The 25,264-nt window shown below is 42.1% G+C and overlaps 2 protein-coding genes across 10 annotated transcripts in view; one reads left to right on the top strand and one right to left on the bottom strand.

The window, feature by feature from the left end:
- Positions 1-18,003, top strand: part of kcnab2a (potassium voltage-gated channel subfamily A regulatory beta subunit 2a) — a 91,914-nt gene extending 73,911 nt beyond the window's left edge. For all 7 annotated transcript variants that reach the window (XM_008408573.3, XM_008408570.3, XM_008408571.3 and 4 more), the window contains 10 exons: positions 4,073-4,117; positions 4,609-4,653; positions 5,470-5,513; positions 5,708-5,794; positions 7,247-7,332; positions 7,440-7,560; positions 8,754-8,848; positions 9,755-9,875; positions 12,317-12,405; positions 13,837-18,003. In XM_008408573.3, the coding sequence (XP_008406795.1) occupies positions 4,073-4,117; positions 4,609-4,653; positions 5,470-5,513; positions 5,708-5,794; positions 7,247-7,332; positions 7,440-7,560; positions 8,754-8,848; positions 9,755-9,875; positions 12,317-12,405; positions 13,837-13,926 (823 nt within the window). In that variant the 3' untranslated portion in view covers positions 13,927-18,003. The remainder of the gene's footprint in view (positions 1-4,072; positions 4,118-4,608; positions 4,654-5,469; positions 5,514-5,707; positions 5,795-7,246; positions 7,333-7,439; positions 7,561-8,753; positions 8,849-9,754; positions 9,876-12,316; positions 12,406-13,836) is intronic.
- Positions 18,004-18,005: 2 nt separating this feature from the next.
- Positions 18,006-25,264, bottom strand: part of megf6b (multiple EGF-like-domains 6b) — a 65,502-nt gene continuing 58,243 nt past the window's right edge. For all 3 annotated transcript variants that reach the window (XM_008408564.3, XM_081607022.1, XM_008408566.3), the window contains 10 exons: positions 23,944-24,072; positions 23,639-23,770; positions 23,435-23,563; positions 22,609-22,737; positions 22,336-22,464; positions 22,081-22,209; positions 21,422-21,550; positions 21,214-21,342; positions 19,866-19,994; positions 18,006-19,615 (listed from right to left, as the gene is read on the bottom strand). In XM_008408564.3, coding sequence (XP_008406786.1) covers positions 19,554-19,615; positions 19,866-19,994; positions 21,214-21,342; positions 21,422-21,550; positions 22,081-22,209; positions 22,336-22,464; positions 22,609-22,737; positions 23,435-23,563; positions 23,639-23,770; positions 23,944-24,072 — 1,226 coding nt within the window. In that variant the 3' untranslated portion in view covers positions 18,006-19,553. The remainder of the gene's footprint in view (positions 19,616-19,865; positions 19,995-21,213; positions 21,343-21,421; positions 21,551-22,080; positions 22,210-22,335; positions 22,465-22,608; positions 22,738-23,434; positions 23,564-23,638; positions 23,771-23,943; positions 24,073-25,264) is intronic.

Below are 25,264 nucleotides of genomic sequence, written 5' to 3'. Positions count from 1 at the left end.
AATTGCAGATCTGTGTGTACAACTGTATTCAGTCCTACGTCAGCATTCGCTGCAGCCACCGTTTGCTGCAATCACAGCTGCCAGGTGCCGTTTGGTATATTTTTGCTCATTCCTCCTGCACCTCCTTCCACATGTTTGCTGTCCCCTACATGGCCTGAGGCTAAAACTACCTGTTGTGACTTTCTTTTAACAGTGATTTTGCCACTCTCCCATAGCCAGGCCAGATTGGTGCAATAACCGTCCTGTCAAAATGTTACCCCACCTGAGCTGTTCATCTCTGCAGCTTTTCCAGACGTACCATGAGCCTTTTGTCTCTGGTACATTTTCACCTTGTTTAGAACAGCCAAGCCAATCATTATGTTGGTGTCAAAGGACAAGTACAGGTTTATGTGAAGTAGTCTGGCCTTATGTATGTCATAGCAGCATGTCAAGCTCCAGCCAATAGGATGTCAGCGCACCCTTAATGACCCGTCTTCATGCATTCAAGGCTGGATGCTCAACTCAACTCATCTCTCTTCTGTTATGTTCAGCTTTTTTTCACTCAGACGGCAGAAATTCCCAAAAAGTGCAGCTCGTGTAAATCGCATGGTTAAAAACTTTACCATCAGCAGAGAGATTAAAAATTCTAACAAGCAAAAAGACTCCGAACGTATTTAATAAAACATAACTGCTCTATTTCAGTCACATTATGTTTGTTTTTTTGGATGTTTTACTGCATCTTAATTATTTAGTTCACCCTCTCATTGAATATTGAGTTAGCAGTTAGCGCCACTAACTGCTTTTCTTACCAGCTTTAAAATATTTTTCAAATATTTTTTGTGTTAAATACACTTGTTTAGCCTCCAGAACCCATTAATGGGTCTCTATTTGAAATAAAAATAATTCTTGGTTTAGAAGACGAGCGAGCGGTGATGATGTTTTAACCCCTCTTGCCTCTCTCCGCCTCAGGTCTGATATGTTTTGCATTCCATTATGGATTAATTTGTCTTTGTAGTGACTCGGAGGCTTTGAAATAATCTAAGGGATTATCCTTGGCAAACAGCACATCTGATTAACTGCAGCATGTCCGTTTTTAATCCCCTGAGAATATTTGTTGCGATCTGCTCCGTTTTTGAAAGATGCATCAGCAGAATATTTAGGATTAGAAATAAGGACAACCATTGAAACGTCAATCCCTTTTTTCCCTAAATCCTTTGCGGCTGATGCACGTCACCTCTCCGTGTTGTTTTATGTCAGAACCAGGAAAACGAGCACAAAGTTGATCTTTGACACAGCCGCAGTCCCTCCTCTGTCTTTGATCTGTAAAACAACCTGCAGTTTAAACACGGAGACAAATCTGGCATGTGAGAGTGTTTGTGTGACAGCAGCTCAGTATTTGTTGCACAGGTGTTAATCCTGACAGCACAGAGGAGCTTACATGACGCACACACACACGCACACACACAAACACGCACGCACGCGCGCGCGTAAGAGTTGAACACACTTTGCACATGAGTGTGGAAAAGGCTTTCATGTGAAGCCGGAGGATGAGTTGGCTGCAGAGTCAGCTGCTTTAATGTTGATACTGTACTGTAGCATGTGCAGACTAGCTGCTTATTGTAGCTTCAGAAAACAAAAATCACATCACGTGGATATCTGCAGTGCCGATGTATTTTTATTTTATTTTATTTTTTACATTTTATCACTTTAAAACCACAATTTGGAATGTATTTGTTTATGATAAAGCTGGATGAGTTCTTGTATTTATTTGTTTATTGGCATAACTGACTAGCTTTTCTGTACCAATGCAAAGGCCCCTCTTTTTCAAAAGAAGAAAGAAAAATAAGATAAACATGCGCAACTAAACATTGTTGCTGCAGTTATCTGCAAACACACACATGGTCTGAGTATTTAAAAGTCTGAAAGAAATGTTCAGAGCAGCATTCTCTTTTATTGCTTCTTTCCTGCTGAATGCACCGAAGATGGCTGACGTGCAAAATGGGTGACAAATCGGCTGCACAATTATGGGGAAATCTCAAAGCAATACAGTCTTATTCATCCATGAAACACGCAGCGTTATATCACGGCTCCCTCTATCAGTCACAGCATCGGTTCTGCAGCATAAAAAAAAACAAATTAACGACCGGTTGTAGAAAGCCAGCATGCTCAAAGCAAACTGCACCTTATGTTTGGGTGCTCAAATCACTCACTTTACACTAGGGCAGCCCTCCAGGTACGCGTGGGAGACACGCACTGTTACTGTAAGCTCACACAGGCAGGATTTCTGTTTTTTTGGGGGTTTTTTCTGAAAATATGTGGGTCCAGCAGGCTGGATGTGTAGCAGCAGCACAGCTAAAGCAGAGGTCGGGTTGATGATGTTTGGATGCGCCGGGAGAATATGGCATAACCACTGGAGCAGGCAGGAGAATGTTTTAAATGTTTTATATCTTAAATAAGTAACCAACAAACAAGTAATTGTTTGAATAATAAAAAGCACTCAAGCACGGGAACGATAGAAAGAAAACCACTCAGGCAAACAAAAGAGAAGCAGAGTTCAACTTACAACGTTTATTACAATGTTGACTGATGAAGAAAGCCACATGTATTTAGAATGTGTCGTTTTCATCCTGCCATGCTATTGTCACGATTTAAATGTTCGATTCAAAGTATCTGGGAAGTTTAAAGCATAAACTTCTCCATATGGGTAAAATCCTTTAAATAGTATCAATAAAATCAGCTGCTTCATAGAAGTAGAACAATAAACCCTGGGCTGGGTAATTAGACCCCAAACACTGATGGACAGAGTAACTAACGCCTGGAGGTTTTTAGATACTGCTTTTCAATTGGTTAAATTGATGTAAACTGTTGTAAAACTGATGTTTGCTTTGTAAACTTTACCACTTTAATATTTACATGAAGCCTAAATATGAATTGGGTTTGTATCTGCCAAAGCTCATAAAATTAACTTTCTTATTTCATATAAATGTTGTTCAGTGAATGTCCACCGGTCATATTATGTTGTTTTTTTTTCCCTTATGAAGGCTTTATATTTTACAATCCTGTTGATATTTAGACTTTATAAATGATCAGTAATGTAAAAAAGAAAAATGGACAGGGACCGCTTAGCATTTATTCCAACCTCTGGCGGCAGTACACACCATTCTGCAATCGCTATGCAGGAATCACATTTATACCAAACTGCTGATAGGTGAGCAACTTGGGGTTGGATGCATCGCCCAAGAGGAGGCTGACATGCATACTGACATGTGGTCAGGATGGAAGGCAGGATCGAACCCACAACTTTCTGATTGCACGACACACTTTTATTGGAGCCACAGGCAGCTGCTTCGATAAGAAGCAGATATAATCCAGCTCTGAGGCAGTTTTCATTCACATGTAGTCACTGTTTTGCAGGACGTTGATCACTTTTATCTCCTGTTTAGCTCTTTACCTTCTGTGCTATAACTAGAGAAGCAGGGATCATAGTATTCTGGCCCATTTTTGCAACCTTTAAAAAAAAAAAACGCGCAGAAATGCAGCTTTCTGTCTGTATGTATCCATCGTCATGAAGCAGAACTGATCAAACCTGGTGCTGATCTCATTTTTCTGTTGAAGCTCGTCTAAACTTTTGCCTTGACCGCCTGTCAGAGCGTCTCTCTGCTCTGGGTGTTTGACACTGCTTCCAACCTCCGTTGTCTCTGTTCACCTCAGTGTCCAAAAGTCTTTTTTGCATCAAACGGAGCAGCCAGGTGGCGTCTCATTGTTTGTCAGAGCGAGAGGACCGCAGAGACATCCCAGCGAGCGCTCTGCCCGGCCCTAATGAGCCCCGTGTTGATCATAATGTCGCTCATTAGCACCCCTTCAGCTGCTAATGAGCCACATAGCGGTGGCTCCGGCCTCGCCGACTCTGACCTGCCTGCTGATTCACACCATCAAATCCTAAACAGGTGTTCCTTAGAACCAAAGCCTCCCCTCTTATCGTGTGCACTCAGAGCCAGACTGCTTCCTTTTTAATCCAGAGATCCAACCTTAACGCTCCCATCATCGTAGCATTATCTTTTATCTAATCTGCTTGTCTCTGTCCGCTTCGCAGGGCAGAGGTGGTTCTCGGGAACATCATAAAGAAGAAAGGATGGAGGTAGGAGGCACACCTTTAATTGACTCTGGTGTTTTTTTTTATTTCCGCCGCAGCCCGCCGGCATATCTTGTATCATCTCTTTTCTCTGACATAATAGGAGGTTGTGTAATGTGTGTGTTGTGATCCGGAACAGCAAGGTCTCAGTCCACAAAACACAAGATTAACACGGGCCGTGACTCGAGTGCTCCTCCTCAATGAGGCTGAATAATGGATTAACTTCTTGTCGATCTGGGATTAGCGTTTGCAGGTTGTGTGAGATCGAGGTCTACTCCCGCACACGTCAGTGCGGCAAATAATAGTAATAAAGTACCAACGCATTATTCTCTTAAGGATGTGTCTGAGCCATCTATTATAGCGTATGCTGCAATAGAAGACCTGTGTCTTGTGTGGGTTAAACACATTCCTCCTCTGTGTTAGTTACCGTCTTTCTGTTCTCAGCGAGTCGGTGTGGCAGCTGGTCTAACAGATGTGCTGTCATTCTCCATCTTTAGACGCTCCAGTCTGGTGATAACAACGAAGATCTTCTGGGGCGGAAAGTAAGTTTTTATCTGGATGCCGAGTGAAAAACTATCCCCCTGTGTAATTTCTCCTGACTCACCCAGTGCCGATGCCCCCTGTGGTAATGGGATCATGTGTCATCTGTTGTCAGGTTCTTTTCAGTAAAGCTGAAAACATCTCTCATATTTCACAAGGGATCAAATGATGTTCTGTCAGCACCAGGAGATTCTCGCTGTACGATAATGTCAAGAAAAACAAGAAGGATCCGGTTGGCTTTATTTAAAACATAAAGAAAATAATAGAATACTGAATCTTGATTCCTTGCAGTTGTGATAATATCTGAAAAAAAATTGATTTGTTGAATGTCACTGAAAAGTATGTTGATTAAGTAAGTCAATTTAAAAAGGGAAACTCAAAAGGTATTTATTACACCCAGTGATATATTGAGTTTCTAAGAAAAATAGTGTGTTGCCTAATATTTAAAAAAAAGTATTTCTAATACAGAATTGTTATATGATGGTCATGTTTTGACCTAAAAATGACTTAAAACACTGCAGAGTACACAGCTGTTGGATCCTTTTCGAGAGACAACTTTTCAATATTATTCTGATTTATTGCGATGCAGCTTCAAGCTGAAAAGTTCTTACTGCACAGAATACTTAACATTTTTCTCCATTTTGCTCCCTATGAGGTAACACAAGCGTAACTAGCGCATGCTCACTGGTTAATTATTTCTTCTAAACGTCTCAGGAGTTGAACCGGTAGCTTTTCTGGGTTAACCAGCAGGCAGCAAGCGGCAGAAATGCCCAATAACTTTTAATGATAAAAAGTTTTTCTGCTTGTGTTTTTTACAGAGCCGAGACTGAAAGAGGTTTATCTCGAAAACACATTATAGAAGGTAAGCATCGTTGCAGCGTGTCACTGGATTAAAAATGATGAATAACTTCCTAATTAGCAGCTTCAGGTTGAGGGAATCAAAGCTGCATTTGGAACAATAACCGAGTTAAGCTGAGAATATCCTCCCTGTTATTGCTCATGCACTCGAACATTGTAGATGTGGGAGCAGAGACTTACTGTGGGGTTTATTTTCAGGTCTAAAAGCTTCTTTAGAAAGACTGCAGCTAGACTACGTGGATGTGGTTTTCGCCAACAGACCCGACCCCAACACGCCTATGGAAGGTAATTCTGTTTGTCTCGTTGTATTTATCACTTTATTTTGGGTTTATATATATATATATATATATATATATATATATATATATATATATATATATATATATATATATTAAAAACAGCCTCCTGTTCGTCTCTATGACTACTGCAGTGCGAGGACTTGGATGTACAATCCTCCTGTAACTGAAACATCTATTTTTAAACGCCTCCTGTGGTCCGGGTGCTTCCACCTCCACAGTCGGAATGATGATAGATGCTGATGCTGGAGACCTTTAAATGGCAGAGTTGCTAACTGTGTGTGGGCTCAGCTGGACGCCCAGCGTCCATCTGCTGCAGCGGTAGCGGTTCCTCCCAGGGTTAAAGTTGAGCCTGAGGTCATCTTTCTGCCTTCGGCTTGATGCTTCACTGTGTCTGGGATCTTCTTCTCTGTCTTATTTCTGAAAAATAGTTTTACTTTTTAAAATATTTATTTATTTTTGTTGCCCATCTGCCTTGTTACGACTTCTTCATATGGATAGCTCCAAGGTTACTCATGAGTTTACAGTGGTTAAACCATCTGGTGTACTTTTATTTTGGCGGTAGCTGAGGGGATAAACAGTGTAAAAAAGGAGGTTTAATGGCTCTTTCACCTCAGAAAAACTTTCCTAAGCCAAGCAGCCACCGGATGATAAAACGGGCCGATTTCTCAGGAGCAGGGCATCCGTAAACTTAATAGATGGGTGCAGGATTACTGAGGGGTTGATGCAATCTTTTTTTTTATTACACTCCTGCGCTTCTGCTCTTGTCTGGGAAGCCCGATCGTTATCTAACCCGTTTCATGTTTTGCTCTGCAGCCTCACACACAAAACAAACTGTCACCCCAGCCAACAAAGAGACGGAAATTAGAGCCGGGCGAAGGGAGATTTCATTTGGCACGCGTCAGCTCCGACTCCAAGTGGAAATTCCGACCTTTAAATAAAATATAGTAATGCAGGGACACAATACGTTGAGATAAATGTCTTTAATATTCACCGTGCACGTTAAAGGGAGGCGTTTTTTTTAACCCTTCGTGCTTAAAATATGCAAGCTTCCATCCCGTGTGTCAGCCCACTTTGTGCACGATTAAAAATCTGAACTGGTGAACGTATGGCTGTCATCTCCCATTCATGTCACTTGGCTCCCGTTTCATGTTGCACGCTTCAAATTTAAAGCAGATCCTTGTAAATATTAACGTGAGCATCATTCAAGTCTTGCCTTGTTAAGAACAGATGTCACGCTCATCAGGATTCTCCGGCTTCTAATTAACATAATCAGCTTCTCCACCTCCCTCCTGAATTGTCTGGGATATTTGGATTGCAAATGATATACGTGTGTTTTTTTGGGGGGGTTTTCTTGTACGATTAAAAGTTAAGGACGTTTATGTTGCATCGTGGAGCCCAACATGGAGAGCTCATGGTGTTTTTGTACGTGTCTCTGCAGAAACTGTAAGAGCAATGACCCATGTGATAAACCAAGGTATGGCCATGTACTGGGGAACATCCCGCTGGAGCCCAATGGAGATTATGGTGGGAACACAGAAAAACAGATCAACACGAAGGAGAATTATGCATAACGTCATTTTCCTCATTTTATCACCTCGGTATGATTTGGTTTGTTTGTTGTTTTCCTTTAGGAGGCGTACTCCGTGGCGCGGCAGTTTAACCAGATTCCTCCTATATGCGAGCAGGCAGAGTACCACATGTTCCAGAGGGAGAAAGTGGAGGTGCAGCTGCCCGAGCTTTTCCATAAGATAGGTGAGCACTGACGCATTTCTTGCTCTAGATGAAGTATTGATTTTTTTTGCAACGGTAAATTGGGTGCATGTGCTGTCGATTTATTATTATTTGCTTCATATTGGACACGTGCAGTTGTTTCCGCTACCTTCCACTCAGTTCAGCCTGAGCAGATACGAGTAGAACAGGTTCAAAGATGTAACGTAAGAATAATTACAGCTGGTTTCAGTTTTTATTCTGAAACCAAAATGCGACTTTTTTAAAACTAAAATAATAAATTAAAATTCATGTTGATCACACAATTTAGATTTTTATACAAAAACAGCTTGTGATCCATTTATGTGTCGTACTGTGGTGAATTTGTTATGAAATGATGCTGGGAAGTTATTTTTTTTCCTTTTCTCTGAAGCAAACACCAATAGTGCGATGCATTTATACATCTGACTGACAGAATGCAGTGAAAGGCTGCAGAAAGTGTTCGTCGTTATGTTCATAGTAATAAAGATGCAGCCTTACAGTCCTTGACAGTTTTATAAAAGATCTCTGCAAAGGCAGGAGTCACACAGTGCATGGAAAGTGCAACATCTCTCATTTTCTTTTACAGGAATTACACCATATGTATATAGTGGCACAAACGTTTACCCCTCCCTCTCTCAATAATCTGGTAGCAAATCGCAAACCTTTATGTCTCAAATGATTCAGCACAGTGTCACATGGGAGAGCAGCATCCTACCGACTTTCCAACACTGAAGAGACTCTGCTGGCCAACTGCAGCGTTACCATTTGGATGGGGGATGGAGGCGAAAGCAGGATGAGCTGTGTGAAGACAACAAAGCAGCATTGTCCATCTCCCCATTAGACAAAGAAAACACATGACCCAAGAAAAAGTAAAAAAACAAAAGTCAGACTTTTAAAAAATATTGCTGCACCTTGAGACTCTCTAAAGCCAGCACACATTACTGACATACAAGTTTTGAAGTTCAGCTACAGCAGAGGGGTCAAATTTATTTTCGTTTCAGGCCACAGCAAGATTATGAATGTTCTCAAAGTTCCAGTTGTGGCAGAACGTGTTAGCAAAACTAAAAACTGTTGCAATTTTTCTGTGTCTGATTTGTACTTCTTAAAGCACAATTTTTAACGTCTTTTCACATTGATGTAATTTGGCCCTTCACAAATGAGAACGGATAATGATGGTTAATCTGCTTGTGTTTTAGGTGTGGGCGCCATGACTTGGTCTCCGCTGGCCTGTGGGATCATCTCAGGGAAATACGACGGCAGGGTGCCTCCGTACTCTCGGGCGTCTCTGAAGGTAGACCCGGCACCTCTGCGCTGCCCACCGACCTCTCCGTTCATCTGTGCCCACTCTCACTGCTCTGTGTCGCCCCTCCCCCACGCGGCTCGTTTGTTTCATTGTGCCTCTGTCTCTTTCAGGTTCTGTAGCTCTGCATACTGTGTACCTGTGTGTGTGTGTGTGTGTGTGTGTGTTTTCAGTGCCGTGTTCACGCCATGCACCTCTACGACGCCGTCTGTCAGCGAGCCAACTCCGGCCCAGTTCATTTAAATGCACACGATATATATGACATATTCACATTGAAAATAGCTTTCATCTGACTCTAACAACACTTGAATGAGTTACATTTTTTTAAAGCAGAAGACGCGTTTTTCTCTAACGTTTATTTTAAGTAGTTTTTATGAAGGGAGAAGTCAGGATTTATCTCCATCAGTGAAATGAGCATTCAGAAAAAACCGTTTGTACTAACCCCTGACCTTTCACACTGTTGTGTCCCTCTGTGGTGAAGTGGCATGTTTTGTGTGTGTGGATGGTGTAGCACACAGCGGTTCATGAAGCAGACCCTTTGTGTTGGTGTTGTGCAGTTCCTGCTTCCTGTTTGGCTCAGTGTTGCCTGTAGATGTTGTGTGTCTCTGGCTCTTAAGCTGTGTGACCAGTAGCATCCCTGGTTGAGACGTTTTGTACCTCAGCTGAGTGCAGCTGTTTGATACTTTTAGTACAGTAATCAGGACAGGATTTCCATAACTTTGTGATGATTTAAAAACAAACAAAAAAACAATCAGAATGTGAGCAGGAGCAGCTTTGCTTCCCCCGGCTGAGGCTCTGACAGCTGAAGACAGAGTCACGTGTTTAAAAACGGGCCCTGCTGACACGACGATGTGAGCAGGGCTGTGTTTTTGAGCAGGTGTGCTATGTTTTCAACAGGGCTACCAGTGGTTGAAGGACAAGATCTTGAGCGAGGAGGGCCGGCGTCAGCAGGCGAAGTTGAAAGAGCTGCAGGCAATCGCGGAGCGGCTGGGCTGCACACTGCCCCAACTCGCAATCGGTACGCAGATACACTCTGCCGCTCTCTCTCTTTCTGTCTGTCTGTCCGTCCCTCTGCCTCGGACGGGCCCGGGGTCAGCGGCGCTCTCGCAGCTGTCTGAGTTCTCTGTCGTGTTGTCACGTGTGTGTCTGTCTCGGTGTGAAAGCCTCGCAGCGTAGGATCTTGAATGCGAGGGACGTAAACACACAGTAAACATGCCTCTGACTCATTCCTTTAATAAGAGCGGAGACGCCGTGAATGTCGACACATGGCATGCAAACACATGGAGTAATCTGAGGTTGTCTGGTGCATTTAACAGCTTTGAGTCTCTGCATCAAAACAGGATCCCTGGAATTAATCCGCAGGTGACAGATATCTAGTCGCTGCTGGCAGCAGAGCCAGAAACCCCACCGTCAAACGTTAGCTATGAGGTGAATAAATCCGAGACTCAGTCTGCAATCTGAGATTAGATCGCTGCCGTTTCTTCACCCTCACTGTAAAATACTGTCATAAATCAAGTTTCACGCCCCATTAGTCGACAGCCAATTCCCATAACTCCTTTCTGGGCTTCTGAAGGTAGCACAGCAGATTTATGCGTACTGTGGAGTCCTTTTCACTCCAGCGTTGAATAAAAACTGTGATTGATATCATTCTGCCTTTAGCTGGAGGCTGTGTTGGCGAAGCAGGTGTTAAATTCAGGATTTAGAGAGTGAATGTGACAAGTGGATGAAGTTAAGCTAAGTTGTTGGTCTTTTCCCTGCCGCCAGGCATCGTGCACTCGTGACAAATCCAGAGGAAAAAGCTTCCAAGTGTTCCCGTTTGCTGGGTTGTATTTCCAGTTTGGCGGAGGAATTGTGTTGAATCGTAATCCCACTATTTTTACAGCAACATTTTGCCTCCCTTTGTGCTGTAATCTGCTTACAACTATAGCTTCCTGAATTGCAGAAGCATTCAGTTGTATTGCATAATACAGCTACCAATTATAATAGCACACCAAGCAGGAGTGTGGTATTTTTGTGTCGATTTGCTCAGAATGATTGCAGAATGTCAGGTTTCCTGCTTGTTCTCAGCAGCGTTCGCTGATGAAATCCTCAAAAAAATGCTTTGCACAACCTTGTTTTAGATAGGTTTGCAGTTTTTCTATTTTGCTGAAGTATAAATGTAGCTGTTTCTTTAAAGCAGAGACGCACAACCTTAGATACGGATGGAAAAAGCAAATATATAAAAAAGAGAAGATCTAGTTATACTCCAGATAAACCTCCTCTGTAATGTTTAGCGCTGTGTTAATGTTTTTGTCTACAGCATCCAACATTAAAGACCCATAAATCACACAAACTGTCATAAATACCAATTTAAAGATGCACACCACAAATTCTAGCTCGGCAAATACGACCGTCTTCATGCCACATTGCACCACCGCATAAAGAAAAAAACATCTGCCAAATGTAAATGTTCTCTGCAGAGTCTTAAAGACGTGTGAGAGTTCCCAGGCTGATTTGAGCTCTTTCAACATTTCTGTGGTGGGATTGTTGTGGTTCGTAGTTTCATTGGCAACATGTCTGGGTCCTGGAGGAGCCTGGTGGCAGCAGCTAATCCACAGTATGTGGCCTGAGTCCTTGTGACTTGGGCTGTTGAAAATTAGACAGAACTGCGGCCTTGCTAGCCTGTCGCCAAGGCCGCGACCTCATCATGCCCAATATTAGGCTGGCAGCACTTTTTATTAAGGTAATGAAACTCTCGTGGCGAGGACAGGCAGGAGGCAGAGAAAAGGGAAGAAAAGGTTTTTCCCCTTATGATGTGATTTTACATTGCAGTGCAAATCATTCAAAACAAATTCTGGCTCCAGAGGCTCTGTGTGATGAACTCGCAGTGATCAGCAAAAGATCTGCAAATGTTTTATGATTGATTTGCTCTCGCATTGACACGACCTGAGAAACACGCAGAGTGCTGCTCTGGATCAATACTGAAACTGACTGTGGAGGTGCAGAAACCTCACAAACGCATGTAGGCAGTTTCTGCAGGTTATTAAGTGCAGATGTGATGTCTCTGGCAGTCGTTTTAAGATGCCAGCTTGATTACTTTTTCAATCAGAGCCATCCTTTTCCTGGGTTTGGGTAATTTATTTAGTGTTATTGAGACACAGCAACGCCTCTGTGTCATTCGCTGCACAACACGCATATCCAAATCGCTCTGAGTGACTCTGCAGGACAGAGAACCGAGGTATGAGATGCTCTTTTATGTACAATCAAGCAAAAATGAAGAAAGTTAATGTACATCTATTTAAAACTGTGTGTGATGTGATGTTTTACCCAGTTTTGCTGTAGATCAATTATAGATTCACTATGTGAAATGGTGTCATGTTGTGCAGCATATGTTTGTGTGTGTGTGTGAGTCATGGATGTGGCCCTGCGTGTGTGTGTGAGGTGGTGCGGACGTCATCAGTGTTTACTGGTCTCCTGCAGCGTGGTGCCTACGGAACGAGGGGGTGAGCTCTGTCCTTTTAGGGGCGTCCAGCACCGACCAGCTGATGGAGAACATAGGAGCGATCCAGGTGAGGCCACTGCACCTTCCTCTTTGTTTTCCCCTGTTTTCTGTTCCTGCAGAGCGCATTAAAAGTTTTCCCTCTTCAAAAGAACGGGACGGGGGAGGCCATCTAATCGGATTCGTATTCGTGCCTTCCGGCTCGGAGCGGCAGTTCTTCCGCTCCCGAGTGCAGCTTGTCCTCCTGGGCAGCTCACCGCTGCACGCTCTCTTGCTTTACTGTACCGCGTTAATAAGGTCAGCCCAGTATCATTTGCCGAGGGGATTGGAGACGAGCTCACGGCCACTTCTTTCTCTGCTGATAAGGCTCGCTCTTTTAATGGGGTTCGCATACTGGTGGGGGCTTTGGGTTCTCACTTCACATTATTCCTGGCCCACAGTGAAGAGCATTCCGCCCCCCCACCCCACCGTCTCCTCCAGTTTGATGCTTTGCCTTCACTCCTGGCTGCGTTTATGCTCGTGCACACTAAATCCGCTCCCACTGTGTACATTTGATATTTCGGCTTCAAAATGTTACCCTCACATTTCCCGGGGCGTTTGTAGTTTTCTTCTTGCCAGACCTTTTTATCCCAGACGCTGAATTAGAACACAGTCTCACATGTAAATTAGTTTTTCTTTAAGAAGTCCAGAGAAATATATTTTCCACTTAGTTTATACATTTTCAATGTATTATGTTCATAGTATTAACGATTGTCTTAGTAATTATCAGTTACGCCAACGATTAATCGGATAAGAGCACTGGCATGTTCTGCAGATTTTTCCTTTAACCGTTTCAGCCTTTTTTATGCAATGTTACAATACGTTAAAAGACAAATAAATAATTCAATTACCTTTTTAAGTGAGAAAAGGATTTGATTTCCTAAAATGCAATAACTTTCCTTTAGCTTACACTTGATCGTTTGTAGCAAAGGATGCATCTGCAGCTAAAAACTTACTTCTAAAATGACTATAACATATTTACAAAGATTTTCTTTAATCTTAAATGCAAAATGTTTTTGTAGGGCAGTTTTTGGTGTAATTATTGCTCCCATTATGCTTTTCCTTCAACAAACGGCCCTTTTTGAGTCTGTATACCCCAGTTAACAATTAATTGAATTGCAAGAAGCTTTTTAGATGGAAACTTTATTTCATACCACAAACCTGGACTTTATTCAGTTTGCTAATCAAAAGAGATTTCTATATCTGTCAGGCTGAATCTCAATTTGGTCTCTCTCCAGTTGGATGTGCCTGGAAAACCTCTAATATTCTGCGTAAGGATCTTATATCTTCCTATATGCTACTATTTAAGAGGAATCTGCCAAATCAGTATTAACAGGTCAGAAATCTGACATGAAGCTCTGTAAATGTTTAACAGCACAAAGAATAAGCAGATCAGGTAAAACAAGTAACTTTGTTCTCTGTGGCTATGAATTCAGCGTCATGTTTGTGTGTGTGTTCACAGGTTCTTCCAAAGTTGTCGTCGTCCATCACCCACGAGGTGGACAGCATCCTGGGGAACAAGCCGTACAGTAAAAAGGACTACCGCTCCTAACGGGCCCGACGGCCCCGCCCGGCAGGGCTGCACCCGGCCTGCAGCCGCAGCGCCCCACCTTTGCCTGATCCTCTGTTTGCTTGAGCTTTTACTGAGTGAGACCCTGGCGCATGAGTCTGGCCTCACCACGGCCACGCAGGGCACCTCATTTAGAGTTACAGAGATAAGAAAACGTGGGAATAAATGGAGTCGCCTCTACGGGACGGGACGGGATTAACGGAGAAAAACAGAACAGTAAGAGAGGTTAGGGATATGCGCTCATAAGTAAATCAGTTATACATCCTATTCAGCTGAACGTACTTTAAAATCATAGAGAAAATTTAGGAAAAACATCTTTTAAAACAAATTAAATAAGCACACGCTTGCTTGGCAGCCAGATCTTTTTTTTTATTTTTTTTATCTTTTTCTAAAACTGAATGCAACTAAAAAAATATATATATATATATAAAGTTGATACTGTATGAATATATGAGAATTGCTGTTGCATAGCCATGCATTTGTTCCGGAGACGTTCTGTTTACAAACACGTGTGTACTGTAAAAGTCCGTCAAAGTTTCTCTGTAGGAACGTTTGTGTTGTCGACGTCAGCAGCCCCCTCGAGGGGTTCAACAATCAGCACTTTAGTACTGTCGGTAACGCTGTTGGGGGGGTCGATACAAAGAAGAGAGAGCATGGGTATTAGCAGTCTTATGTCGCAACCATTGCACTATAGATTCACGTCGCCTCTCCTCTTCCTCCGTTTTCCCACTGACAGTACGCTCTCGTCCAACCTGACGTATCGAAGCTCCTGCTCTCCAACAGGAGCTGCACTCGTCTGCATCACTGTGTCCCCGCACCCCCTCCCTGACCCCCCCACCCCACGGACCCGCCCCCGTCTTATAGGCTGCACAGGGAGCGATCACGTCTCACCAAAACCTGTCTTTGGTCAAGTTCTGTTCAAGTATTTGCCTTATTTCCAGTTGCATCGTACTGTGCTTCGGGGCTTCAGCGTAGGTAGGCGGCCCTCCGCTTTGGCTGGCTGCCCACCCCCACACCCCCACCCACTGTGTCCCCAGCTAAGGCTCGACTGGTGGGAGTGGGAGGAAGGAGGCACGTGTCCAGTTAATCAGTGGGCGGCAGCAGCTCAGGGAACGAAGAAGGTGGTTTCATGTGTGCGTTGGTGTTTGGGAGGTTGCAACAAAATAGTCTTTAGTGTTTATTTCATTGTTTTTTTTTTATTTTTGGTTTTCTTTTTAGCATGGCTCGAGCCAAAGATCTTCTTCATCTCTTTTTAGCTGACACACTTTCACTTCCTGCAAGGTTTTTGAGTCATCTTTAAGCATGTGCTGTCCGGCTCGGTATACCTATTTATGGGATGGACTCTACTTCATATTTATCTCTACCCGACCAAACTCTTAAAGTGGTTATCAATACGCCCCTTCATATGCAGAATGCGTTAAGTAGTGCGGCTCGGTGCTTCCGGGTCGGTACGGTTTGGTTAAAGCAGCAGACGACCCGATCGCACAGACTCGGTGCAGATGTCATCGCTGTTTGTCCTTTGGGTGCTCTCTTACCGCGACTGAAGCACAAGCAGATCGCATGTGACACTTCTGCCAACGGGAGGAACAAGATGACGCTTCTCAGCTTAGAAAACCGTGTACATAAATCTTTGCAGCTCATAAACTGTTAACAGAAAACTACAAAAAAAATAAAACAAACAGTGCAGATTAAAAAAAAAAAAAAACTTTCACATTAGCGATAATCAGAGATGTTAGAGCTTCTCAGATACAATTGAGGGGATAATCAGAGTGGATGAGATGTAACTTTTTACTTTCTTTGAGTGTTTAGTAAACTGATTTAAGGTGTGTGTGCGTGTGTGTGTGTGTGTGTGTGTGTGTGTGTGTGTGTGTGTGTGTGTGTGTGTGGCAGCAGGGGACAAATAATCTAACCCTGCTCTTTAGCCTGCAGTAATAATTGATCCACGTTTTAGTCCACTTCGTCGTATCTTCTGAGTAAATAAAACAGGCGAAAGCCGGCGCTGTTTTCTCTGGAAAAAAAAACAACAAAAAAAAAGAATATTAAGTTGATTTGTCTGTGGAGTTCCTCTGTCTTGATGTTTTCATCTGCAGGGAGCGGAGAAAAAGTCTGAGACTTTAAAAGGGAAAAATGTGACATTTCAGGAAATTAAAGAAAAAACAAAAGAAAACATTTATTTTCTTTCTTGCTGAAAAGTGAGACTGACACCACTTTTAATATTTTCTGCTAAACTTGACCGTCAGCTTAGCCCAGCATGAAGACCAGATCCCAGCAGAGAACAGCTGGTTCATTACAGAAGCAGAAATTTACCTGCCAGCGTCAATAAAGCTCCTTAATTAACGCATCAGTCTGTTTCATCCACAGAATAAAAGAGCACTAAAAACACTACCTGAAGTCTGAGGCTGTTGTTCAAGATAAATGTAATATTATACAAGGCTGGGTCGTGTAATAAAATGTAAAAACATCCTTTTCACAGGGTTCTACTCTCAGAAACTAAGGTCCATTAAAATAAGTCAATCTGCAGAACCTCAGATCTTTACCAAAGGGTGTCAATATTTTCTGCGTTTATTCTCAGAACAGAGTTAAAGGAGGTGAGCGTGTTCTGAATGTAGCTTCCTGCTCAGACAGAGCAATAAAATATTACCAGATGTTTGATCAGAAATTGTCAAGTTGCCCAAACGGAGATCAGAATCATAATCCAAAGTTCACACATAGTTTAATAAAATTATTTACAAGCACGACTCAATAAAGTTTTACTGCACAAATGTGCAGAGAGAGGGATGAATTGATTCGGAGCCATTTAAGACACCGGATCTGATCAAAACCAAACTCTATAAAACGGGAAACTTGCAGCTTAATGTGAGGCTGAGGGCTGTAAGGACGGGCTGCGACGTTTACAGTTCTCAGAACAAACCAGTAGAAACTAAAGGGCTTATGCAGATAATTCTTGCAGTTCTGATGGTTTACTTCAATGGAGCCAACTAACTTCTAGGTGTGCAACTCTTTAGTAAGAAATAAATAATGGGAGTGTTGAGTTTGTACATTTTCCTGCAGCAAGCAAACTCCTGGAGGTCACTGGTCTGGTTTGCGCTTTTTTGAGCAGAGTCAGCAGAAAATATTATTTTGCCTCAGGACTCCCTGATTCTTTGTGATGAAGTTGTTGTTTTTTTGCATTGAGTTAGTGAAAACCCAAATTTCAGATTCATTTTCCGATCTTATTCATGGAGGGAGCCACATTGATGCACTTATCAAATCCTCTCCTTTGTAGGGAGTTAATGAGCATTAATTGGGTTTTTTCCTAATTAATCTAATCCAGTAGTTTCCTCAGTTTAGCATAATTTCCAGAGACTGGAGGTCACAGTGGTGTCCATCTTCTTTTGCCAAGAACTAAAATAAACACATTTCAGTTGTTTTCCTTTGAACTGCAACGCTGTGCGTCTTAATGGCCCATCGCTGTTACCCCTACCTGTTCATTGTCAGAATAACTTCATGTTTGAGGCCTGTGTAAGTGTGTGTGTGTAAGTGTGTGTGTGGTACCCCCATCTGTGCAGGGAAAATTAATGCTTTAAGTGTTCCTAGTTTGATCATGTTTCCTGTTCTGACAGTATGTAAAAGATCCATGAATGGACGGAGCTTAGGTCAAACAGAGAATATATTTTTATGTTTTAGCCTTTAACGCCATAGAGAAAGCTATAAGAGCTGTTATTTTTATTTTCCATCATGCTGCATTATGCTGTCAGTATTGTATGGAGTTAAAAAAAAAAAAAAAAAACTGACCAAAACAAAGAATTTGTGGCATTTTGAAGAATGCTCCAGTGCAGCATCGTACTGAATTCACTCTGAAGACGACGCAGTGGGAGCCTGGTACCTTCTGTACATACTCTGACCTTTGTGTACATACTTCTGGTTGTGATCACCTCTGCCTTTTTCTCTTTTTATTTAGAGTTTTTCTTTTTCGCAGGCGTTGCTATCTGCACTGTGCTTGAATCTGAAACTTAGACAGGATGTACAGCTTTGATCTTTAAACGAAGTAATGATAAAAAGATAAGAATGGGAAACCAACCCTGAGTGTGCGTCTTTATTTCTCACCTTGTTCAGCTGTAAAAACCATATAAAATATAAATACAAAACCATTTATACACAAAATCTGTTAGAATAACAAAGAGCAAAGTTTTGTCAAATTTGCATGTGAATGCTGCTTCATTTAATGTCACTCGAATAGAAAGAACTCAGACGTCCAACATTTAGTGGACTGGAGTATCGCATTATTTGACTGAGGTACGTACAGGGCCTTGCAAAAGTATTCATATTTAACGTTTCCACATTTTGTCAGATTACAACCACAAGTTTCAATATACTGCAACTCTAAATGAATTGCAGTGCAACAAGTTGCTTTTAGAAGTAAGCTAATAAATTGAGTCAACTTCTGTAATTTAGCATAAGCTGTCCTGTGAAGGCTTTAGATATTTATTAGAGTAATATGAGAGAAGGAGGAACACAGCAGGCAGGTCAGCAGTGAATTTATGAAGAGGTTTAGTCTCGGTAGACTGTTGCTGCTGATGGAGCCCAGATGTAGAAATCCCACTGCTGCATTTTCCACATAAACAAAAAATGGTATTTGAAGCATATCGCTGCCATCTAGTGGTACGAGTTATTCCCAGTTATCCATATATTTTTTTCTAATTTGCTGATTAATTACCAACATTTGAATTTGTTGAATTTCTTCTTAGATGAGAAATGTTATTTTAAATTCAGCATCTGAAAAATGCCAATACTACACTTACATTTTCTTATGCTGGGTTAATTCAAGCATTAAGGACTTAGTTGTAAGGAGATATTTCATTGTAAAAAAAAACAAAACAAATCAAAAGCTTCAAATCTGCTAAGGGTTGACCAGAGGCTTATTATTCTGCATGAATGTGACCCATGATAGTGTGTGCAGGTTCACTTTCAAACAAGACCAGTTTTGATCAAAGCATATTCATGTGTAAGAATGGCCTAGTCAAACTCCAGATCTAAAATCAATTTAGAAACTGTCACCACTTGAAAACTGATCTTCATAGATGTTCTCGCTCCAACAAATCAGGGTTTGTGTCTCTGTGTGCAAAGCTGACTTGCAGCTGTAACTGCAGCAAAACATGTTTCAATTATAACTGAACATTAATACTTTAACACATCCCACCCTGAGTTAGAGTATTAACTCAAACTGAATACAAATGAACACCGTGTTGTATTGACCTATTGCATAAATCTATGACTTGTGGTTCTAAAGTGACGGAATGTGGAAAAAGTCTGGGGTGTATAAATACTGCTGTTTTACTAAAAACTGCTGCCTAGCATTCATTGACTTCTGGGAAGGTTGATATACAGTACCTGTGAAAACTTATGTTAAAAGACATCACTGGAAGCCCACTGAAGGCAACAATGTCCTGACGCTGCACTCTGCTTGGGGAAATATTGTCACCGTTATTCCACAGATCCACGATGCAACCTTGTTTTCAGCTGCACTTCTCTTCAGAGAGTCTCTATGGCTGCTGCTGCTGCGTCTTGTCAGACTTTTTCATTTCATCGTCCGTCTGTCCCAGTTTCAGTTTTCCAGCTCCGTGGAGCTGTTATAATGAGTTGTGCTGCGAGTCCGCTCTGCTGCTTCCATAGCTGTACAGTGGGGGTCCACCTGAGTGTGTGGGGAAGGGCACAAAAACAGGAGCTGTGAGTCCAGCACTCGCTTCTGATCAAAACAAAAGAAACCACAGCAACTTTAGGTGCAGTGTCTGCACTTCTGCCCCTTCGCAGATGGAGCCTGAACACTGTCAGCACCCAACTCTGCTGATCTACTCTGATTTCACCAAGTCAGCAGGGATACATCCTTTGGTTCTGACTCGCCTGCTGTCTGCCTAGAGCGTGAGTGTTGGTCAGTGGCGTACCTTCCTGACAGGAGAGTCCGATCCAGCTGTGGACACAGAGACAGCGGCCGTTATGTCGGTCGCACTGCGCCCCGTTCTTACACTCGCAGGTCTCTGCGCAGTCGGGCCCATAACGATCGCCTCTGCAGTCTGAAACAGAACCCACACAGGAACCAGATCAGTGCATGTAAAGGCTAACAGCAGGCTGGTCAGGTTAAAGGTCCGATGCAAGTCAAACCTTCTCTAAACATTTTTACCCATTTCTAGGATCAACCTTTATACGCAAAGCGGTGTTACTGAGTTTTACCCTCACATTTAATTTTTCTTTTAAAAGATGTAACTTAGGTTTCTGACCTTGGAGAAAAAACAAAACATACTTAAGCAATTTTAATAACATTATTGTAAATAATAATAATAAAAATAATCAGTTAAAGGGGCGTTATGTATTTTCCAGGCACATTATGCCATTTTAACGCATAATCGAGTAACTATTTTACTTTCAGTAGTAAAAATTCTGTACATATCAAATACATACAGCATCTTTAATTCAGAATCATCTTCAAAGCATGAAGGCATCTTTATTTACCACACTTAAATTTATGCGAACAGAGAAATACCTTGCATCTCTGCCTCGGCCTTCAGATGCAACAACTCAAGCTGTCAGGATTGCTTCCCATCAACAATTCCAGCTGTAGTTCACTGTCAGACTGCCATCTATGCATGCTGACATGATGACGTCACACAGATGTCCAACAACCGTAGCAGGAGAATATTAAAGGTCAAAAGTACAAAGTCTCTCCCAGAACTTTAACCTTCATGTTGTCCCCTCCTGTTTTCTCTTGATTCACCATCTGGGAAAATCTTTCTCTTCGTTTGGTGCAAGAAGAAGAAAGTGAGTGTGTTGTAGTTGGACGGACTTCTGAAGACTTCCTGTCAGTTCTGAACTTGAGTTCTTGTGAAATGTATTGGCTTCGTTTTTTCCACTTCGAGTAAAGAGAAACGTGTCGCACGTTTAGACCTCAAACATCTCGATGTTTGTTTAAAAGTAGCTAATTATTATTGTTTAGTCATGCTGTTTCATAAAAACAAAATAGACAAAATGTTATATTTCATTTCATCCTTTTGGTTAAAAGTAGGTTGAGATCTTGAAGTCTCAGCTTTTTAAGCGCAACGTTTTCACCTGTTTTTGAAATGAACTCAAGCCTCCTGGTTTCTTGCATAATCCAATTAAAACCGCATCCAGCACGAGATTCTCTGAGCCCAAAGCAAGATTATCTGATGTTATGAAAGCAAGTGCATGTTTCTTTTTTATTTCCCGTTTTCAGAAACAATGTGTGCTCTCAGAGTTGGATGAAGAACTAAAGATTACCAATATCACATCTGGCGCCTGTCTTCCCAGAGGGACAGATACATCTTCCGGTCACAGGATCGCACGGGGAGCCGTCTTCGCAGTCACACACCCCGACGCAGCCTTGACCGTACCTCCCCAGCTCACACACTGAGAACGAAGTTAAGGATGTGATTCAAAGACTAAAATTATTCCTACTATTCGGTGTGAACAAACAGCTGTGACCGACCTCTGTGGCAGCGGGCTCCATGATGTCCTGGAGGACAGATGCAGTGGCCCAACACGGGGTGACAGGTGGCGCCGTTCATGCAGTCACACTGCAGCTGACACAGCGGACCGTGGAAACCAGGAGGGCAGACTGAAGGGGAGGACAATCAAAAGACATCAGCTTGATGGAGTTTGTCCTTCATTGACAAACGGCTGCAAACACAGACTGAGCAGACATGCACTTGCTTTGGTGGATATTTCAAACTTATATGAATCTGTGCAGGTTTTGTTGAAGTCTGATCAACTAGGTTGCTGGAATCAGTCAGTATTTACTGACTTTTTTAGAACCTGGACCCTTAGGTTCAGCAAATGAACATAAAGTTGAATAAAACATGCCTGAAAAGTGACTACTGTGGCAGGATGTTGCAGTAGAAGAGTCCATGTTTATTTTAATCAAAGCACACGTCAAGCGTGTGGAAACATGTGACTCACTGTAGTCTACACAGTGGAGGCCTTTTCCCCCAGTGATGTGGAACACAAAGGTTTATGGAAAGAAACAGGAGATTTAAATTGTCGTTCTGAAAGGGATTTGCAGCTAAAAAAAAACCCCAAAACCCATCAGATTTATCCCTCAGGACATTTTCACCCTTCTTTATGTGTGCCTGTCTGTTCGGTTCTCACCGTGTTCACACAGATGTCCATAGTAGCCAGATCCGCACCGACACGTTCCCGTCACTTTGTCACAAGAGCCGTTATTTTGACAGCTACATTTCAGCTGACAGTTTGCACCGAATCGGCCCACGGGACACTCTGGCACAAGACGAACGGGACAAAATATCAGCCCCATGACTTCACACTGTGCAGCATGAAGACTCGGCACTCTGCGCATGCATTTCTTATCTATTATTGAACGGAAGCGGTCATAAAATCCGCTACCGATGTCGCAGCGTTCCCCAGTCCAGCCCAGACCGCAGGTGCAGTTGCCCGTCGCAGAGTCGCACAACCCTCCGTTACTGCAGTTACAGCGCTGAGTGCAATCTCCCCCAAACCAGCCGGGAGGGCAGCCTGAGGCCAAACACACACACTCAAATTATACTCAAGGAAGGATCCACAGAGGTGGAGAGGAAGATGATGAAAAAGGCAGAAGACAAATGCAACAAGGGAAAACCCTTCAGCCAGATATAATGAGACAGAAATGTATCAGCTCACTTTGTCCACAGTCCTCTCCTCTGCGTCCAGGGATGCACACACATCGACCTGTGACGGGGTCGTTCTGGGCTCCGTCTCCACACGCAGCCACGCGGTTGCAGTCGACGCCATAGCGCCCGACTGGACACGCTGTCACCAGACAAACACACGGTTATTTATGTACTCAGCTCCATGTTTCCCAGTGGGAGTTGCGTGTTCAGCTGACCTTATATGCTACTTTTCAATATGTAGAGCTTTTTGCATGTGGGTCAGAAAGCTCAATGTTTCGCCTCATCCAATCAGAGCATAATCTCCCATGCTTACAGAGTTTGCTAAGATGAAATTACACAAATGTTGACTAATTAGAACTCTTATGATTTTCACTGGATTTTATTTTGTGGGTTGAATACACATGCAAATCACACTTTTCTGATTCTTATTAGAAAAGTTTCTGTTGGGGATAAAAACCATTTCCACCGCGCAATTAAGATAAGATCAAAAGTGACAAGTCAAGTCAGAGTGAAGGATAAATGCAACATTAACCAAAAAGAAATGTCTCTTGCACTTGAGGCCTTCAGGTCAGAAGGGTCTTGTGTCCCCAATAAAAACAAGTCATTATTGCTTTGGTGTTTGTGGAGGTATTGTGACAAAATGTGAAAAAACTTAAGGGGCATTTAATTTTTTTTTTTTTTTTAGCCCTTATTTAACCAGGAAAAAACTAATTGAGATTAAAAATCTCATTCAAGAGAGCCCTGGGCCAGACAGCAGCAGAACAAGATTTTCTGAAAGTATAAATACTTGCAATGTATTTTAATTGGTGCCTCATTAAGGTTTAGTATGAACTCACTGATGTTGCAGCTCGGGCCGATGAACCCAGCTGGACATTCACAGCTTCCAGTTGAAGGAACACACCTTCCTCCGTTTTCACACCGACACTCTTTCTGACAGTCGGGACCATAACGACCCTCTTCACAGCCTGAAAACACACTCAACCCAGTTAGAACCTGGATAATGTAACTTTCTGTTTCCTTAAGCTCATTGCTTCTCTTACTTTGGTCACATTTGGAGCCATGGAAACCTGGGGCGCAGTAACAAGACCCAGACACCGGGTGGCAGAGCTGGTTCGTCTCCGAGCACTGACAGACCCGGTTACAGTTTGGCCCAAACAATCCTGGAATACAAGCTGACAGGGAGAAAGGTTCACTTGTCTTCTGTGAGCTGATGGGTTTTTGCTTCCTGCTTTTCCTGAACTGGTGATGAAGTTAGTAACACAACACAGAAGAAGCTGTTTCTTATTCTAAGCTTAGAAAAGCAGCAGGAGATTCAGGAGACACAAATTACTGCTGCAGGACTCACTCTGTTCACAGCCGTTGCCGGTAAATCCAGGAGGACAGCCGCACTCTCCAGAGATGTGGTGGCAGGAAGTTTCCTGTGCGCAGCTGCAGCGCTGCATGCAGCCTTCACCGAAGGTACCGGGCAAACATGCTGGAGGAAAAGGAGAGAGTGAGAGCAAAAGCAAAAGCACAGCTTGAAATGTAAAAAGAAATCTAAACCAAATAATCTTCCCAGCTTTCGGTTATTTATTTATTTATTTCAAACACACAAAAAGCAAAAACAAGAAAAAATAAAACTAACAGTCATGCCTATTGACATTTTACATTATTTGTTCGAAAAGGATCAGGTAGAAGATACGAGATCCTATGACTTCCTGCCCCTCTCATACTCGCACCAGATTAACTCTTTAATCTTAATTATTGCCATGTTGTATGACACTTAAATCTCACATTCTCATCCTTAAATGTATAATTACTTAAAACGTTTTAATATTATCAATAGCATATTTCCCAGTAAGCTCCTTCTGAAACAGTGTTTTAAGCTGTTCTACTTTAAGCTCATCATTTAATCCATTCCATAAATCTACCCCACACACTGACAGTTTCAAATTTTACAAGGTCCCAGAATTTGAGTACATTTGATTTAAAAAAAAAACAAAAAAAAACAATGGGCTTGTATGTGTACAATATTCCCCTTTATGCAGTATTCAAATTAATTTTTTATTTTTATTTTTTTGTATTAAGTACATGTCAGATGTGGTAATGAGAGCATTATCCAAAATAAAGATTTGTAGTCCAGAACACTTCTTTTCCCCCTCAAGACAGCAACACTTTTGGCTAGTTTTGATTTCACTTGGCAGGTCTGTGGTTTTCAGCTAAATTTATAATCCAACATGACACCCAAAAATTTGACCTCATGAATTCGTTCTAAATCAACACTGTCAATAGTTATTTCGATTGCATTATTTTTCTTGTTTATTGTGGTTTCCAAATATCATGAATTTAGTTTTTTATTTAAATTTAATGATAATTGTAATGATAAATGTTTTAGGTTTTTTTTAAATTTTTTTTCATTTCTGTAGAGACCTCCTTTGAGATTTGTCGGATGTTTTTTCACCTGTAACTCAAACATGACTGAACAGAGCAGATAGCCATACCTGTCAATACAGTGAGAGGGAAATTTATGCACAGGCCTTGATGTAATGGCTTGTGGAGCCGCCCAAAGCAGCAATAACTTGAAGTATTGTGTTTTCAGTGTCTCATGTTGCTGTGGTGAAATTCAGGCCAGCTCATTTTTACAGAATTGAAATTCATAAAGGTTTTATTGTATTTGTTTTTGCGCA

The sequence above is a fragment of the Poecilia reticulata genome, chromosome 5 (genome assembly GCF_904066995.2).
Source record: "Poecilia reticulata chromosome 5, P_reticulata-male-v2, whole genome shotgun sequence".
Taxonomy (NCBI): domain Eukaryota; kingdom Metazoa; phylum Chordata; class Actinopteri; order Cyprinodontiformes; family Poeciliidae; genus Poecilia; species Poecilia reticulata.
This window is presented reverse-complemented; position numbering and strand designations above follow the sequence as displayed.